Source organism: Helobdella robusta, assembly GCF_000326865.2.
Source record: "Helobdella robusta unplaced genomic scaffold HELROscaffold_3, whole genome shotgun sequence".
In the NCBI taxonomy this organism is placed as follows: Eukaryota; Metazoa; Annelida; class Clitellata; order Rhynchobdellida; family Glossiphoniidae; genus Helobdella; species Helobdella robusta.
Genome location: NW_008704501.1, coordinates 5,143,568 through 5,160,438, shown reverse-complemented (window position 1 = coordinate 5,160,438; position 16,871 = coordinate 5,143,568). Strand labels below are relative to the sequence as shown.

The following is a 16,871-nucleotide window of genomic DNA, read 5'->3' as shown; positions in this document are numbered from 1 at the left end:
CGATGTCTAATATGTGTGTAGTAGGAGCTGCTAGAAAGAAACAACATGTGATACACCAGGAGTTTGTGTTTCGCTGTTTCTTGTGTGTGATGCTGCTGTTAAACAATATATACATCTGTGTTTGTTTGTTTGTGTATGTTTATACATGCATACGTGCGTGTGTTCGCATGTGCATGCATGTATGCTAGTGTGTGTGTGTGTGTGTGTGTGTGTGTGTGTGTGTGTGTGTGTGTGTGTGTGTGTGTGTGTGTGTGTATGCATGTATGTGTGAATGTATGTATAACACGTATGTATGTATGTACGTATATGTATTTATACAGTATTGTACGAATTTTACCGAATTGTTAATATAAATCAACTTAAAGTTTGTTTTTTCAATTTTACTTACTAAAATTTTCAAGAAACTGTTTTCTGGAAATTGAAAATTTTTGAACAATTTTCAAAAAATTCCGGTAAGGAAAATTGAAAAGACAAACTTTAAATTTTTTAACGCCAACAACTCATGTACGTTACATACTAAATGGCGTACACTCATATGTACACAAAAATTAAGTTTGTACGTAACAGGATGTGCGACAGCGTACAGAACATGTAGCCTACTCAGCAGTGCTAATATGTCATATTTTTAATACACTTGCCATTGGATGAAGATGCGTTCAACTAACTTCATTACCTGTCAGTGTATCGAATTTTTTTGTAGAAATCTGAAATTTAGAGTGCGAAATAAAGAGCGCTAACATAATAAGTTTCGAATTATTTTTCTGTTCTTCATGTTTCGTACAGTTGATGGTGATTCCACGTACAGTTATTCGTTTGAATATCGTTAAACTCTTTTAATACGTACAACGTGTTAGTGTTTTGGAATGAGTTTACACCACACACACACACACGCACACACACGCACATCACACGTATATATATCATTTAATTATTTCTATACAGTGCGTGTAAGTGTGTTTCGTGTATATTTATAATAATGTACGTCAGTCGGTTTGTTTGTAGCGTTAGAATTAATACCAACCAGCAAACAATTCTACCATTGTAAATATTAATAAATAATACTTATGTAAATCAGAATATAGGAAGTAATTTTTTTTTTCACACGTAAATAAAGGTTTTCAAATGTTTTCGGGCGATGAATCATAGTAGTAAATACTCATCCGTCATGCAATAATGATTGGAGATTGGTGTTTGTAATAAATTAGAAAAACACAGCGAATCAATATCTAAATCGTTTTTTGTAATATTTAACAATTGAAATTGAAATCAAACCTAAGCAGTGGAGAAGCATTTTCGATTGAAAAGAATTATAATTCATGAAAACGTAAATATAGAAATAAAAAAAAATGAAAAAAAATGAAATTAATAATCTTTCGGGTTCTGACAGAGACATACGGCGAATATGATCCCAAAAAGCTGAAATTTTTTAAATTACGTGAATTTAAAAAATTGATTTGATTAACTTTTGCTAAAAAAATAACATCAAACCCATATTTTCTCCCATTTTTTTCGATATTTGCAATTTTAAGCTTTCCATATAAAAAGATATTAGAAGCTGTTTAGTTTTGTTAAAGTTTAGTTTTACATTATTCCAAGCTTCATATTAAAGAATACTTTATGTTAAGCAACATTTTATATTAAATAACAATTTATAATAGGAAATATTTTATTTACATATATTTATATGGAAAGCTCTATTACCAAATTAAACCCATTTTAGATTGCACATACAATTACACAATTATTATTTTTCTGACTATATACTGACTGTTTTCTGCTTTGAGATCCACACATTATGTTTTGAATCATTGATAAATTACTCAGTAGGCTGGTTTTTCACAAATCAATTGTTCATGTAAGTGATAATAATCTGTACAATCTTACCTCTAGGAATCCAAATCCTAGGCCAATGCCGATGATGACTGGTGCGTAACGCTCGATGAATGATATCAACTTCGCTGTACATCCCTGAGTTGTCGTTAAAATTTCATTTTGTTTCATAGTATATAACTTGGTGGCCATTATTTCATTTTTGTTTAAATATTTTAGCTAACTAATTTGCGTGAATGGTGAAATGTTTAATAATGTTTTAGTTGTTTTAGTATCTTCTATTTATGTGAGACATAACAACAAAACATGTATTAACATTTGTACAAAAGTTTATAACTGGAATGAAGCAAGTGCGAGATCAAAAAGACGTTTAGGTTTAATTACTATTTTTAGCAGATAACTAAAAAATAAATTACACTGAAGGGATTTACACCGCGTTGGTCAGGCGTTAACAATTATTATTCTACACATCCTATACAACAAGGTGGACGTACTTTTCCATAGTAGCCAGTCGTGCAGTTGACTCTTGTGGTCAGTGCGTAGATATCTGAATAAACGTCCAGTGGCGTCTGTTGTGGCCTCGGCAGACAGCAACTGACCGGCACGCTTTCCGAGTAACCCGCTGTGTCGTTGATGCCGCACTACAAATTTTCAGTTTATTTCGTATTTTATATCTACCAAAGTATTTGGATAATTTTACTAAAATAGTTTTTTTTAAATAATTAATCTGATTTTAAGTTGAAACTATTGAATTCAATAATTTTCTAATAGCTGTGAAAAGATCAAATGATTTTTGTTGTTAAAAAAGTTGAGTGACTAACAGTGTACGTGGTGTTGAACTGGAAGACGTCTTTGTAGTCCTGATAGCTGTCCATGCCGCAACATTCGAACTTTTGATTTTTTTATTGGTTTTAAAGTTTATTTTTATAAAAAAACTTTTCCAAAAATAAACTAATTATTACGTGTCAACATTATATTTAATAATTAAATTTTATAAAAAGATATTCTTTCATAATAAGTAAAAAAAGAAATAGTATAAATACCTTAATTTGTAAATAGTCGACAAGTTTGGGCCACTCGCCGACCCAGCACTTGCCGCTGGTGACGCTGTAGTATGTAAAGTTGGTAGCGAACGCCTGTTCAACGAGTAGCTGCCCAATCGAAGTTTGAACTTGTTCTATAGCCTGTTTTGTTATTAACGGTTTCAAATTTTAATTTCTTGTTTTGGTATGTAAATTATCAGCCAAATGTTTTTAAGAGAAATATATTGAATTATTTCAAAAGACCTACTTTGTCTTTGAAGACGATGGCCACTACTCCGCCTGCGATTTCTCCGCAGCAGACGAAACACAAGAGGCCGATGTACTGGAGGTAGTAGTGAATTGTTATAAAATTGTATTTCACATTTCAAGTTTCAAAAACTTGTTTATTTGTGTAAATTTTTTAAATTTATCAAAAACTTATTCAAAATATTCATTTTGAATTGAAATATACAATAAACGAAATGGTCAATCGTTGGCAGTTTAAAGCGCAGAGATTCGGAAAATTGTTATCACTCGACTGACCACAGAGAGAGCAATGACATTTTCTTTGATAGCGGCAAAGATTCCAAGGCCGGTGACGAGAAGGACGACGACACCCATGGTGATGAGAAGGATGGAAGCGTTCCTCAAAAACCTAGCACCAAACGCATCTCTGAAAATTTTTATCGGTTCTATGATGTTCGGGTCTGCGATTATCCATATGCCAACTGCTATCAACACCACGCCGGCACACTGCGAGTGAATGGGTTACATTTATGTTGGGAATTTGAAATAAATAAACTATTGCAAAATATTGATTTCGGTTTCTATACTTTTCTGTAAACGTCAAGTGAGAAATACTAACAAAGAATATGATGTTGAAAATGATTAGAACAATCTTGGCAAAGTTAGCACCGCATGTTGCTGCCATCTTCGCAAACCTGATGTCCTGACTTCTTCACTGTACGAACAAACAAGCAACAAATTGATCAATTATTAACTCAATGCGGTAATCAAATATTTAAAATCTATTTTCTCTTAAGTTCACAGATAAATAGATTTAAAAAAAATTAGAAAAATAGACTAAAGATAAATTTAGAGGTTTACATAACATTACATTACATCCATTTTCGGTGTCCTCAAATTTTATTTTAATATTCGTTGTTAGTTTATTTAGCAGGTCAATATATTTTCAAATAAAACTTAGACTTAATTTTTTAATAATTCTCAAACACATACGAATTAAAATATCCCGGAATATAGCCTGCTCAAGTTCCATTTTTTGAAAATATGACCTCACAATATCCAGTGAAAAAATCAAAAAATTTCTTTCCACACGATTAAAAAATCTACCATTCTCTCGGATTGTTGATCAAGCGTCATAAAATTTTTTCATTTTAAAATTTATTTGAATTAAATATTTGTCAACGCAATCAAATAAAACCAAATAAAATATTTATTAACATTTACAAATTTCTTAATATTATACAATAAAACCATATTAACATAAAATAAAAAAATGTGTTTTTCTATTTTAAATCGTATATAAATAGATTCAAACCACCCACCTTATTTAGAGCTGACTGTATTTAAAGTCTAGACTATTTTTGTTGAACAAAGTAATATAAAATGATTTTTATTTAGTGTTAAATATCTTTTAAAGTTAAATTCTTTCAAAAATTAGAATAAAAATAAACTTTAAATTGAAAACTTTCAAAATATCTCATGAACATTACAGAAAGGTGTTGCCGTATTTGTGTGACGCATATGTTAAACTTTTCTATAATATAATTATATTATAATAATATTTATTGACGTTGCTTCGCTGATCAATAAACATAGTATAACAATAGAGTCTACATACAACTGTACTGCAAACAATATAAAGTATACAATTAACACACATATACACACATCTTTAGGAAGTTTTATACATTCACACTTAGACTCATATAGGCACACATATGCACGTTCGTGTACACACAACACACATCCACTCATCGATCTAGTTTATGCATTCGAAATAATAATTTAATAATAATAAAATATTCTTAATAATAATATTTATAGTAAAAACATTAATAATAGTAATAATAAATATTATTATTACAATATTAATAATTTTTATTTAATTTGCTAGTTTGCAAATTATTCCCAAAATTTGAACATCATATCGATGTTTGATTAGCATTTATTGAAAAATTCTAATTGTGCATCTTTAGTTATGCTTTAATCTAATTAATCTATCGAAGAGTAATCTGATTTGTAAAAGATGATGATGAACATTGTCGCACCTTACAATTACAACTATCAAGCAACACAGCACGAACTCAATGCAAACATAGTCACGCATCATTTCTTCTCACGAACGTAAGAAAGATTCGAGAGCAGACATTTACACACATCCAAATAAAAACGCATGAGATGATTAAATGTTATCTACCAGCCCCAATCAACCGCACTTAAACTGTTGACAATCCCACGCTTTCATACTTTGTTAGCCATACACAGAACATTGAATAATCAACATTACTCTCCAATACTCAACATCATCACACACAGAAACCAGCATCTCACATACATTTGACAGCATCACCGCATCTGTTAACATCACGTTCATTCACGAGCATACAAACGAGTTGGAAATTTAAACAGTTATAATAACAGTGATGGGTTGTTATTGTTTCAAACGGCCAATGACCATTCATTAACAATTTATTGCATATCTATTTGAAAAAAATTATAAATAGAACGTTAATTAAACATGTGTAATGTTAGCTCATGCTAACAGCTTGACAATGCAATGTGTATAAAAAGCTCTGTCAGCTAGCTAACGTTGAAAGACAACATTTTTTGAAATAGGAGGTTACAGTGACGCACAAACCAAGATTGCAATCGTGCAATTAATTCATTAGCGGCGTTGTTGACGGCTGACGAGGTTCACGATCTCTTAATCACTCAAATTATTCACTCAAATTATTTCGGTATGTCTGTGATTAACGTCATATTTCTACTTGGTGGTATACTTTTGTTTTAAAACTTCGTTGAATGCACTCTAATTTGTTCGAGTTATGTTTACCAAAATGTTTCTTCGTACTTTTTCTTATATCTTAAAAATGTACTTCCACTACACTGCTTTCGCTAATTACAGTTCGAATCATAACATTCCTAGCTGTTATTCATATTTGACAGGCTGCTTTATAACCTAATAAAAATATTGGAGTCGATAACTTTGTTTCAATCATCAATTTTTCTTGAATAGACCTTTGATCTGTTATAAACATTTTGTTTTCAGCAGAAGGACTAAGTCATATTTTGTTCCCATTAAATTGATTACAAATTAATAACTAACAAAGAACGCATTTAATAAACAATAACATGTTAGGTTATCAGAAGATTGATATCTATTAGTAATCTAGCATGTATATGCTCATAATTCTACAATTAAAAAATAAAAGATATATTAAACTTGATTAACTAACCCAGTTCTAATCAATATTTTAAACTCTCCCCATAAATCTTTATAGAGGGGTCGAGATGGGTAGCCAAATACACCCATCCTAATAACATCCTCATTTTTGCCGGACTATCTGGATGGGGCAAGCAACTTATGAAGAGATTTTTCTGGTAAAACCATAAGCTCAGGCTTCTTTGTTAGTTCTTTTTCTAACACCTGTAATAAAAAAATCTTGATTAGTAATTGTTGTAATTGGAAGATCACCTTAATAACTTAAATAATTTTTACTAAGATTAAATTTAATATGATGTCAAAATGTTATCTAATTCTATTTAAAATTTATATTCTGTTTCTAGTTATATTAATTATTAAATTAAAATTATACAAGTGAAAAAAAAAATAAAAAAAAGAAAACAATGTATTTATTCATTCATTCGTTCGTTCGTTCGTTCGTTCATTCGTTCATTCGTTCATTCGTTCGTTCGTTCGTTCGTTCATTCATTCATTCAAATGTATGTACGCACCGGCTTTCGGTGAAACTTATGTACGTCGTCCTTGCCGTACATTCAATTAATAATAACAATTTATATTATTCTTTATTGTTATTATAAACATTTTGATGATGATCGAAAATAGTGAATCATGTTCTTTTTTGTTATTGTTTAGATGATGAAGATTATGAATCTAAGTCTTTTTTTTTATTATTATTTTTATTATCTTATGATGATGATAAGGAGAATGATTAGCGTCCTAGGGTGAAAAATGCCATAAAAAGCATTAATTACATCTAAGTCATTTAATTTTGTTTTTTTTTCTTCTTCTTTTTCTTATTGTGATGATGATGAAAATACTGGTTAGCAAGGCTCGTTAAAATTGCTATAAAACAAGTTGATCTGAGTCAAGTTTTTATGTTTTAAATGTAGAGATACTCTATCAAGATTGTTTTGGATACTTTGCTACAAGCATACACTTAAATATAGAAATACTGTATCAAGATTGTTTTGGATACTTTGCTACTAGCATACATTTAAATGTAGAGATACTGTATCAAGATTGTTGCGGATGACTGATGGGGATGTAAGATTATTTTTATCAACCGTCTTATTAGGACAGTTCTCTACGCAAGATGATGGTGAGGATGACGATGATGAAGATGTTGGTGATGACGATGAAGGTGTTGGTGATGATGTTGATGATGAGGCTGATTGTAGTAGTATTATTTGCAAGAATCAATGTATTTCGTTGTTCATTCTTCAAATTTGTTTAATCATTTTCGTATAAAAATACCTTCTCATAAAAGTTATTGACAAAACCTGTTGTAAGACATTTGAATAAATGTTGTAAGACAATCGAAATAGATTTTATTTTGCTAAACTTTCAAATTATAAAACTACTTAATTATTATAATGAGTTATTTACAATTAAAAAAAAACATTTTAAACATTAGATGAATAAATTAGAAAGTAAAGCAGATACATTTTTTCAACAAATAAATCAAATCCACGTTAAACTAAGAAAAAATCATTTTTCAAAATCATCAAATAATATTAAAGTATATCTAAATTTATAAATTGTTGTTAATTTTGCTACTCAAAAAAAAACCTAAAATTATTTGAAAGAATTTCGTATGGAGAATAGCATAAACCCAAAGTACTGAACTAATAGTAAGTTAAATTGTACGATTTAATTATTATAACGAAAAGAATTTTATAAAAAAAATTATCACTAAAAAACGTTAAAAAACCATTATTGTTACATTAAAGAACTAAATTTTATCAAATAAAATGAGAAAAAATTGCACGAAAATTCAAACGAAACGAAAAATTAACAGATATTAATCACGATACAGTATAAAAATTCAACGTAGTAACTTGTAAAATGTTCATCCAGACACAAAAAACCAGCGCTGGTGGGATGATATATATCATTTCATTCATTCATTCATTCATTCATTCGTTCGTTCGTTCGTTCGTTCGTTCGTTCGTTCGTTCATTCATTCATTCATTCATTCGTATGATAAGTGAGTTACTCGCATTTCAAGATTCATGATGATCCAATTAGTTATCCATTTCGACAGATATGCTTAAAACATTAAAAAATGTTAACATTATAAGATTTTATATATATATATATATATATATATATATATATATATATATATATATATATATATATATATATATATATGAACAAACACATCAGTATTACAAATTCTAAGTTTATTTCTTCAATAATAAGTAATCTACGATTTTTTTTATTATTTTTTCATTTTTAATTACAAAATATCCTTCTATTAAACTTTGAAATGTCAAATTTCGAAGTTATGCTGAGAACTTGGCAGTAAAATAATTGATAGATTCGTGCACGAACTTAAAAAAATTCAGACATAAAATAATTTTTAAATTAAAATAAATTTGAAACTGATTTCTGTGTAAAACTTGAAAAAATTCTGAGTAATGAAATTTTTGAGAAAATGAAGTTGGTTAGATTCAACTAAAAATTGAAAAAACACTTGACGTATGAAAATTTCAATAATAGTTGTTCAACAACGATATATTTTGAAAGTTATGTTGTTCATTTCAATTTCACCAGAAGTTTTGGTGGCGTCAGTACGAAAGAAATCTGCAAACAACAAAATAGTTACTTGGAAGTTTAAAACTGATAATCTTAAATATGAAAATAAATTCGGGCAAAATGTTTCGTTAAAAATCGATGAAACTAAACGTTTTAATTAATATGAAAAAATTGAACTTAAAAAAATTGAATGAAAAAAATCTAAAAAATTGAGAAAATGATCTTGAAAAGCAGAAAATAAACAATTTTAAATTATAAATCAATCATGTGAAGAATTTGTGAATGAAAATCGCAGATAAATTAATCATAGAATTGATTAAAATTTCACTAATTAACTTTAAAACTAATCGCTTAAAAAAATTAATTAAAATATCACAATGAAAATGAATTAAGAAAACAAACAATTCTGAGAGGTGAACATTTTTCAGTTTGAAATCGTATAAATTGACATTTTGATGATGAAAAATGAAATGAATTGAATAGAAAGGATAAAGTGACATCATTAAATAAATATAAAACCAATTAAGATAAAATTGAATTTACGGTTTCTAATACCTGTAGATTAATTCTTGAAAAAATCTCAAACTTATCTTAGATTATGGCGCTTAATGGATGAATAATTTCAAAGAACTAAAAGCGCTTGAATCAATGTTCATAAAATTGTAACTCTGACAAAACAAAAATTCATCATTTTCAATAGATAATTCAACAATTTCAAATGACTATTTCAAATTCACTCACAAAAACTTCGTAAGACCTTTTATCCTAACTTAAGTGTTATAAAAATTCCTTTCAATTAAATCCAACCATACTACTATATGAAATTTTCTAAAAGTTAATTCAGCTTCTAAAGGGCCTATTTATTCAAACAAGACCTCAAAAAACTTTATTACTAACCAGCCATTCATTCACACACGTAAAGATCTTACGTTGAAATTTAGTTTGGTTTAAATAATGCTGATGATGCAACAAAGCCTGCAGACTACCATGTGAACGGTGTCACATAGTTCGTAAATCAACGTCGCTGTAATTTGTATCTAAAAAAAATTGAAGAGTATGCAAGAATATTTCAGAATGTGCAAAAGTATTCACGAGTATCAAAGAGTATCAAAGAGTATCAAAAGAGTATCAATTTATTTTGTGGTCTGAAAAAATTTAAGTAAAAATTAAAATATTAGATTTTATTTTACTTGCGGAGAGCCAGCAAGATAGGATAAGTAGTATGGTAGTATGGAGTAGGTGGTGTGTTGAATGATCTGGAGAATGAAATGGATGATGGATTGGCTGTTTATGTTATCATGAATAGACTCCCATACTCAAATTTTAAAAAATCACAATAAAAATTTCATTTTTTTTATAAAAAAAATATTAGTTAAGCTGAATGTTGGAAGTTTGAAATCAATAGTCATAATTTTAAAGAATGAAATTAACTTAATCTGGGGGCACGTTAAAGAGAGTATTAAACAGAAACTTTTTTCCTGGTTTCTTGACAAGAGAATAAAATAATAATTGAACCATGTACGTGATGCGAAATTGTGAAATGATTACATGAACATGAACAACGATGAAATGATTGCGTTTCTAGGAATAACATTTCCGAACGGCACTCACAATCGACAAAGACAAACAAAAAACACATCAGCGAAAACTTTGATAACATGTAGTGCATCCAGCATGTTAGCCATAATCAAATGCACATTTATGAGTATCGAGACGGACGTTCATCAGTTATTAAATGATGAAAGATGAAGCCTTGTTCGATGTTCTCCTAAACAATCATTTGTTGCGGCTGTTGTGGTTGTAGTGACTGTTGTTGTTGTTGATTGATGTCGTTGTTATCAATAAATTGCTTTTGTTTGCGTTTTCGCAGTATTGTCAACATTCTGTTGTTGGCAGTTTGTTGCTTGTGTTGTTGATTATACGACAAGCGCTGATATGCGAACCGTAAATACAACAACATTAAAACAACAACAACAACAGCAGCGGTAACAACAACAGCCACAACAACATAAAAAAACAACAAAAAAACAAAAACGACGACATTTTTAAAGAGACAACGCATATTAGTAGCTACATTATTTCACAAGATACATCAAATTAGCCTGTAATGCTAGGTAACCGCAATAAATAAAGTGAAATACCATCATCCGATTGTAAGCACGCACTCTCTTTTGTTAAGTTTTCCCCCATGTTTTATAAGTCTATTCGGCAGTTGTTGTTTTGCTCGTGATTAGCAGTATTTAAATTTATTGAAATTTCAAACTACCTACCCAACATTTACGACAGAATCCTAAACAAATCAAATTATACAAACATATAAACAAATATACAAACATTAAAATCATACGGACAAACAAACATACAAACATGCAGACAAACAAACGAACAAATAAACAAACGAAATAAAATACGGCAGCCATATAGAGATCATTAATTGATTGCATCGATACGGTACTAATTGACAATGTAAAATATACATAACTAAAAGTCTAACAAACTTATTGGAAATATATTATTGACATTGTTAACTAAAGATGCCAGTAAATATTCTCAATATCATACAGATACTGATTAAATTTGACCTAAAAAGACAAAATCATTCTGATTTTAATTAGTTTTAATATAATGTCTAACAATGAATTTTTTGTTAGAAACATTTCAATTTAACTTAGAAAGTTTTTTCAAAAAAAAATTTTGTGATTTTAAATGAACAGAGGTTACGATATAGTTAGAAAAAAGGCAATTAATTAAAAACTGAAATCACTAAAAATTTTTGAAAACAATCGTGTATGTAGAAATGTAAGAAAAATTTCAATTTAGGTGTTATTCTAAATTAGGAACAATTTATTTTTTAAAACTGCCATCAGGTTGTTGTTAAAGTTTCAACATCACCATCGTCATCATCATCATCATCATCATCATCATCATCATCATCATCATCATCATCATCTTCATCATCTCTTCGTTGTCGTCATCACCATCTTCAGCATAGACATTCTACTCCATCAACATTACCTCTGTCATCATCATTAAGTCCCACCCGCTTAATAAATCACATCAAATTACATTACATTCTATAGCTACGACATCACATCATCACATTCATCACGTCACATGCATCACATCATCACATTCATCACGTCACATACATCGCCATCACGTACATAACATTCATCACTCACGTTAGCATGTTCTAGGCGATATATTGCACTATAAAACAGCATGTTTCAGATCATATTATCGGTTTAATCTTCTGTATCAAATAATAAATCTAATATATTATATGTATATCATTTTAATCAACCAATTTAATAGAAATTTTTCAATTGACTTGAAAGTAAAAACATCAAACTAGCCTTACATCACATTAAGACTATCACAAAACGTCATGGCATCACATAAAAATTCATTACATTAACACAACCTCATATGCATATGGTGATGTTAAATCTCAATTTCAACATTTGTTTGTGAAGATAGGTTACAAAAAATCATTCTCAATTCAAAATTCATCAAACTCTACAAATTTCATGCGTCAAACATATCATCTTTAAAGCAAGTGATTTCCACTACGTAACTTTTAATTGATATCAAATTAATTTTCCTAATCACTTCACGTGATTTCAATGTCACAATGCTTATTACCGTATCGTACATCAAATCAAATCACATGCAGTGTTGTTAAGTTTTTAGAGTATTCAAATACTTAAATAGCATTTAAACACTTACTCCAGTATTTTGGAGGTGCTTAAAAAACTTAACAAAAAACAGTATTTGTATTGTATTTATTTATTTTTGCGTGGTAATAGGAATTTAAAAAATTTAATTGCTTTGTCATAAAAATTTGTTTAATCAATCAGCTAATTTGCTCTTTAGAGTTTACAAACACTATTGGTGAATTCTAGTATTAATGTCCTTTCTTATTTCTAATGCAAACATTTACGAAACTTATTGCAATGTAATGATGGTGTATAAGAAATAATAAAAATTTGGTAATTAATGATTCTTATTTAGCATCAAGTGAAAACTGCATGGTATTTAAAATATTTTCTAAATACTTGTGGCCAGCATTTAAATACATGTAGCAACATTTTGGTATCTAAATACTGAATTTCTACTAAGTATTTGCAAACATTTAAGTGATTTAACAACACTGATTGTTACATCACATAACATTATGTCGTATCGCAATTACGCATCACGTATCTATTCAAATGACGTCACCCTTATAACATCACCTTATATTCCATCCCATCACATTCACATTCACATATGGCAATAAAACAAACAAAACCACGTGACCTCTTATCAAAACTACATCCGGTGACTTTCTTATCACAACAAAATCACACGTCCAACAAATCTCATAGGAAGACAACCGGCGTCTACGTCATAGCAGATCAGATGACGTCATCCAGCAGACGAACATGGCTTCCGCTGCAACTCATCTCACGGCATTCAACGTCAGGCGACAGCACAAAACATTCATTATCGTGAGTTGTGGCGGTCGTCATCGGCTTCGCAGATGAGATTAACGCTGTTGTTGATGTTGTTGGCTTTGTTGTTGATGAGAGTGATGTTGTTGCTGATGTTATTGGCTTTGTTGTTAATGCGATTGGTGTTGTTGTTATTGTTGGCTTTGTTAATGTTGTTGTTGTTGTTGTTGTTGATAATGCTGTTGCTCCAGTTGACAGCGATGCAGTTGTTGCGAATGTACTGTGAGATGTTACTGCTGATATTGCTGTTGTGTGTACTGCTAGCGAGGTACGAATTGATGTCAAATTTGATGTGGACGTTGCTGATGTTGCTGATGTTGTTGCTGTTATTGTTGTTGATGTTGCTGGTGTTGTTGTGGTTGTTGTGGTTACTGTGGTTGCTGCTGCTGCTGCTGCTAACGAACGCGATGTTGCTAATGGTGACGTTGATGTATTATAAGGATCTAATCTAATATTAAGATTTACTGGTAGATTTGCGGTTGTCCATGACGATGATGATGATGATGGCGATGACGATGATAATGACGTCAATTGTGGCGCTAATTTAGTTGCTGTAATGATAGAACTATCTAATTTTAGTGTTGTTGTTGTTGATGATGATGGTATTTTTGATGTGTTTGATAGCATTAATGATGATGATGTCATTATAGGTGCTGTTGTTGATGATGATGATGAGGTATTGAGAGGAAGTGTTGTTGCAGACGTTGTTGTTGTCTGATTGTTCTGTGGATTTCTTAGCAAGTTAGATGCAAAATTTTCACCGAATTGGTTGGTGTTGTTGTTTGTTGAGGTGAGAGTATTAGTTCGGGTGATTGTAACACATGTAGATGACGTGATTGTTGAAAAAGTTGGTTTTGTTGAATTCGTTGAAAATGTTGGATTTCTTGGTAATGATGATGGAGATGTAATCAGTTCAGTCGACAGTAACAAAGGAGGTGATGTTGGCTTCGATGTTGTTGACGTTGTTGCTGCTGTTGTTGACGATGTTGTCCTTAATGATATCGATGATTGTGATGCAGTTGAAGTTGATGTTGTTGTTGGCATATTCACTGAGTCAGATAACCTTATTGCTTCTGTTGGGAAATGTTGGTTGGCGAGTGTTGTCGAAATGTTGGCGTTGTTGTTGGTATTATTAGCGTTGGTATGATTATTGTTAGCGTTTTTGTCTGCAATGTTTATCAACTCGTTGAAATCATCCAGTGGGTTGCCAATATCAAATCCTAAATTAAGCATAGAATCTACTTGATCATATGCAGCTATGTTATTGCTTTCTTGCTGAACTTCATGTGAACTGATGTTGCATAGTTGTTGTTGTTGTTGTTGCTGTTGTTGTTGCTGCAGTTGTTGCTCTTTTTGTTCGTTTTTAACTGAATCTTTTTCGCCACTTTGCTCAGCTTCTAATTTCTGTTGACGTTGAAGTTTTGCATTTTGTTGCTGGTTGGCGTTAAGTTGTGGCACCGGTAATTGTATATTTTGTTGTTGTGGATGTTGATGTGGATGTTGCGGATGGTGTACAACAACATCAACAACAATGTGGTTGTTGTTGGCATTGTTAGAACTACTGAATATTTTTTTATTTCTGAAATTATTTGTTCGAAATTTTTCTTCATTACATGTCAAGTTAACGCTTTCCAACTTGTTAAAATTGTTTCTGTTATTAAAATCAACATCATGTTCACAATGAATATCTGCTTCAACATCATCATCAGCAGCGGCGGCAACATCAATAACTTGCCCGTCATCATCATCATCATCATCATCTTCGATTTCTTCAATCGAAATATTAGTTCTTCGTTTGAATTTTGGGTAGCAGTCATCAGCGTCATCGTCATCATCGTCGTCCTCATCATTTTCGTCAATGTCGCTCCCATTTTTATTTTCAAACGAGACGAAAAAATTTTTTTCGGCGATTGTTTCAAACGTTGGTCGTTTTTGCTTGCGTAGGAAGAGGTTGTTGAATGTGCCGCTTTCTTTCAATTTGCTCTTTTTCTTGCTGTTGTTGTTCGTCGTTGCGGATGTTTTGCCGTTGTTACTTTTGTCGCTGTTGTTATTTTTGTTATCATTTTTCTTTTTACACTTGAAGAGAGAATGTCTTTTAGATGCAGGAGGTGCTAAGGAGGGGTAGGAGGAGGAGAAGGAGTCAATATATTGACTGCTTTCGTTGGACGGTAGTTTATGCGACGCTTCACGTTCTCGCGCATTTTGTTGTGGTTGTGGTTGCTGCTGCTGCTGCTGTTGTTGTAAGGGTAGCAGCAACGGTTGCTGAATAGGTTGCAGCGTGTTGCACTTTTGTTGAGGACACTGCTGGTTCTGTGGATAATCCAAAAGCTGGTTCTCCAGTAGAGTGAATGAAGTTTCGTCGTGTGTCAAGGGCATCCGACTGCTGCTGCGGTGGTGGTGGGGGCAGGCGTTCCCCACGCTGAGTCCCCCACTCGATGACGACATCAACATCGTCATGCTCACCGATAACTTGGCCACCGATGACAACGCGTCCAATGTTGTTGTCACGTGACACGGATCTGGTGTGTTGTGTTGTTGTTATTGTGGCTGTGTTGTTGTTGTTGTTGTGTTGTTGTTGTTGTTTGTTTGGGAAAACCATGATATTAAATTATATTTTCAAAGAATATATTCAATTTGTGTGCACAATTTTTTCAACAATTTAAAACTTTACATAAAGTTTATTTTCTATTAGTTGCATAACAAAGAACATGAAGATGAACATAGAAGCATTCGTTTATCAAAATCAGTTTCAACCTATCAAACTCATAAATAAATGCCAGAAAATGCCATTAAGTTTATCTAGAGATGTCAAAATGATTGATATATTTTTACGTAATTGCATCGTTGGTTCTTGTTCACTGCACGTTCTTCCCATCTCCAAACAGTTTTTTAAGTAATATGGTTGGATGATTCTTTTTATTTCTTTATTAATTGACCATCTCATTGATTAATTAAATAAATAATTGATTAATTAACTACCTGATCTATGAAATAAAATTGTTAAAAAAATGTTTCCAAGTTGAAAAAACTCAAATTCAAAAAAGATAAAAAAATTAACCACTTTAAAAGGTTGAAACTAACGTTTCGGCGTGCAGGCTAGAATATCTGAATCAGGTATGCCTGCCTTAGCACACAACTCTTTCAAGGCGTCTATCTGCTTCTGATGGTGAAGATGATGAAGAAGAAGAAGAAGAAGATGATGATGAAGATGATGATAAAGATGATGATGAGGAAGAAGAAGATGATGATGATGAAGATGATGATAAAGAAGAAGATGATGAAGATTGTAAGGATGATGACGAAGATGATGGTGAAAATGATGATGTGGAAGAAGAAGATGAAGATGGCAAAAATGATGTTAAAGATGATGATGAAGTTGACGAAGATGATATAAAAAAAAGAATAATTAATGCCATTACATAATGATGAAACCATCTATTACATAAAAATGTCACAAATTTGTTCAATTTTTTTTAACAGTTTCTTTTACTT

General features: G+C 31.0%; 2 protein-coding genes across 2 annotated transcripts in view; both read right to left on the bottom strand.

The window, feature by feature from the left end:
- Positions 1 to 1,078: 1,078 nt before the first annotated feature.
- On the bottom strand, positions 1,079 to 4,609 carry HELRODRAFT_188636 (hypothetical protein). Its single transcript, XM_009021416.1, has 9 exons — positions 4,421 to 4,609; positions 3,718 to 3,813; positions 3,396 to 3,605; positions 3,121 to 3,195; positions 2,874 to 3,014; positions 2,652 to 2,720; positions 2,325 to 2,471; positions 1,885 to 1,968; positions 1,079 to 1,416 (listed from the first exon to the last, which is right to left on the bottom strand). Exons 2-9 carry the CDS (start codon positions 3,781 to 3,783, stop codon positions 1,363 to 1,365), a joined length of 846 nt encoding a protein of 281 aa, XP_009019664.1. The 5' UTR covers positions 3,784 to 3,813; positions 4,421 to 4,609; the 3' UTR covers positions 1,079 to 1,362.
- Positions 4,610 to 13,371: 8,762 nt separating this feature from the next.
- Positions 13,372 to 16,871, bottom strand: part of HELRODRAFT_161501 (hypothetical protein) — a gene marked incomplete at both ends in the record, with an annotated part of 11,000 nt that continues 7,500 nt past the window's right edge. The window contains 3 exons of the mRNA XM_009021415.1: positions 13,372 to 13,723; positions 14,443 to 15,898; positions 16,461 to 16,539. Coding sequence (XP_009019663.1) covers positions 13,372 to 13,723; positions 14,443 to 15,898; positions 16,461 to 16,539 — 1,887 coding nt within the window. The remainder of the gene's footprint in view (positions 13,724 to 14,442; positions 15,899 to 16,460; positions 16,540 to 16,871) is intronic.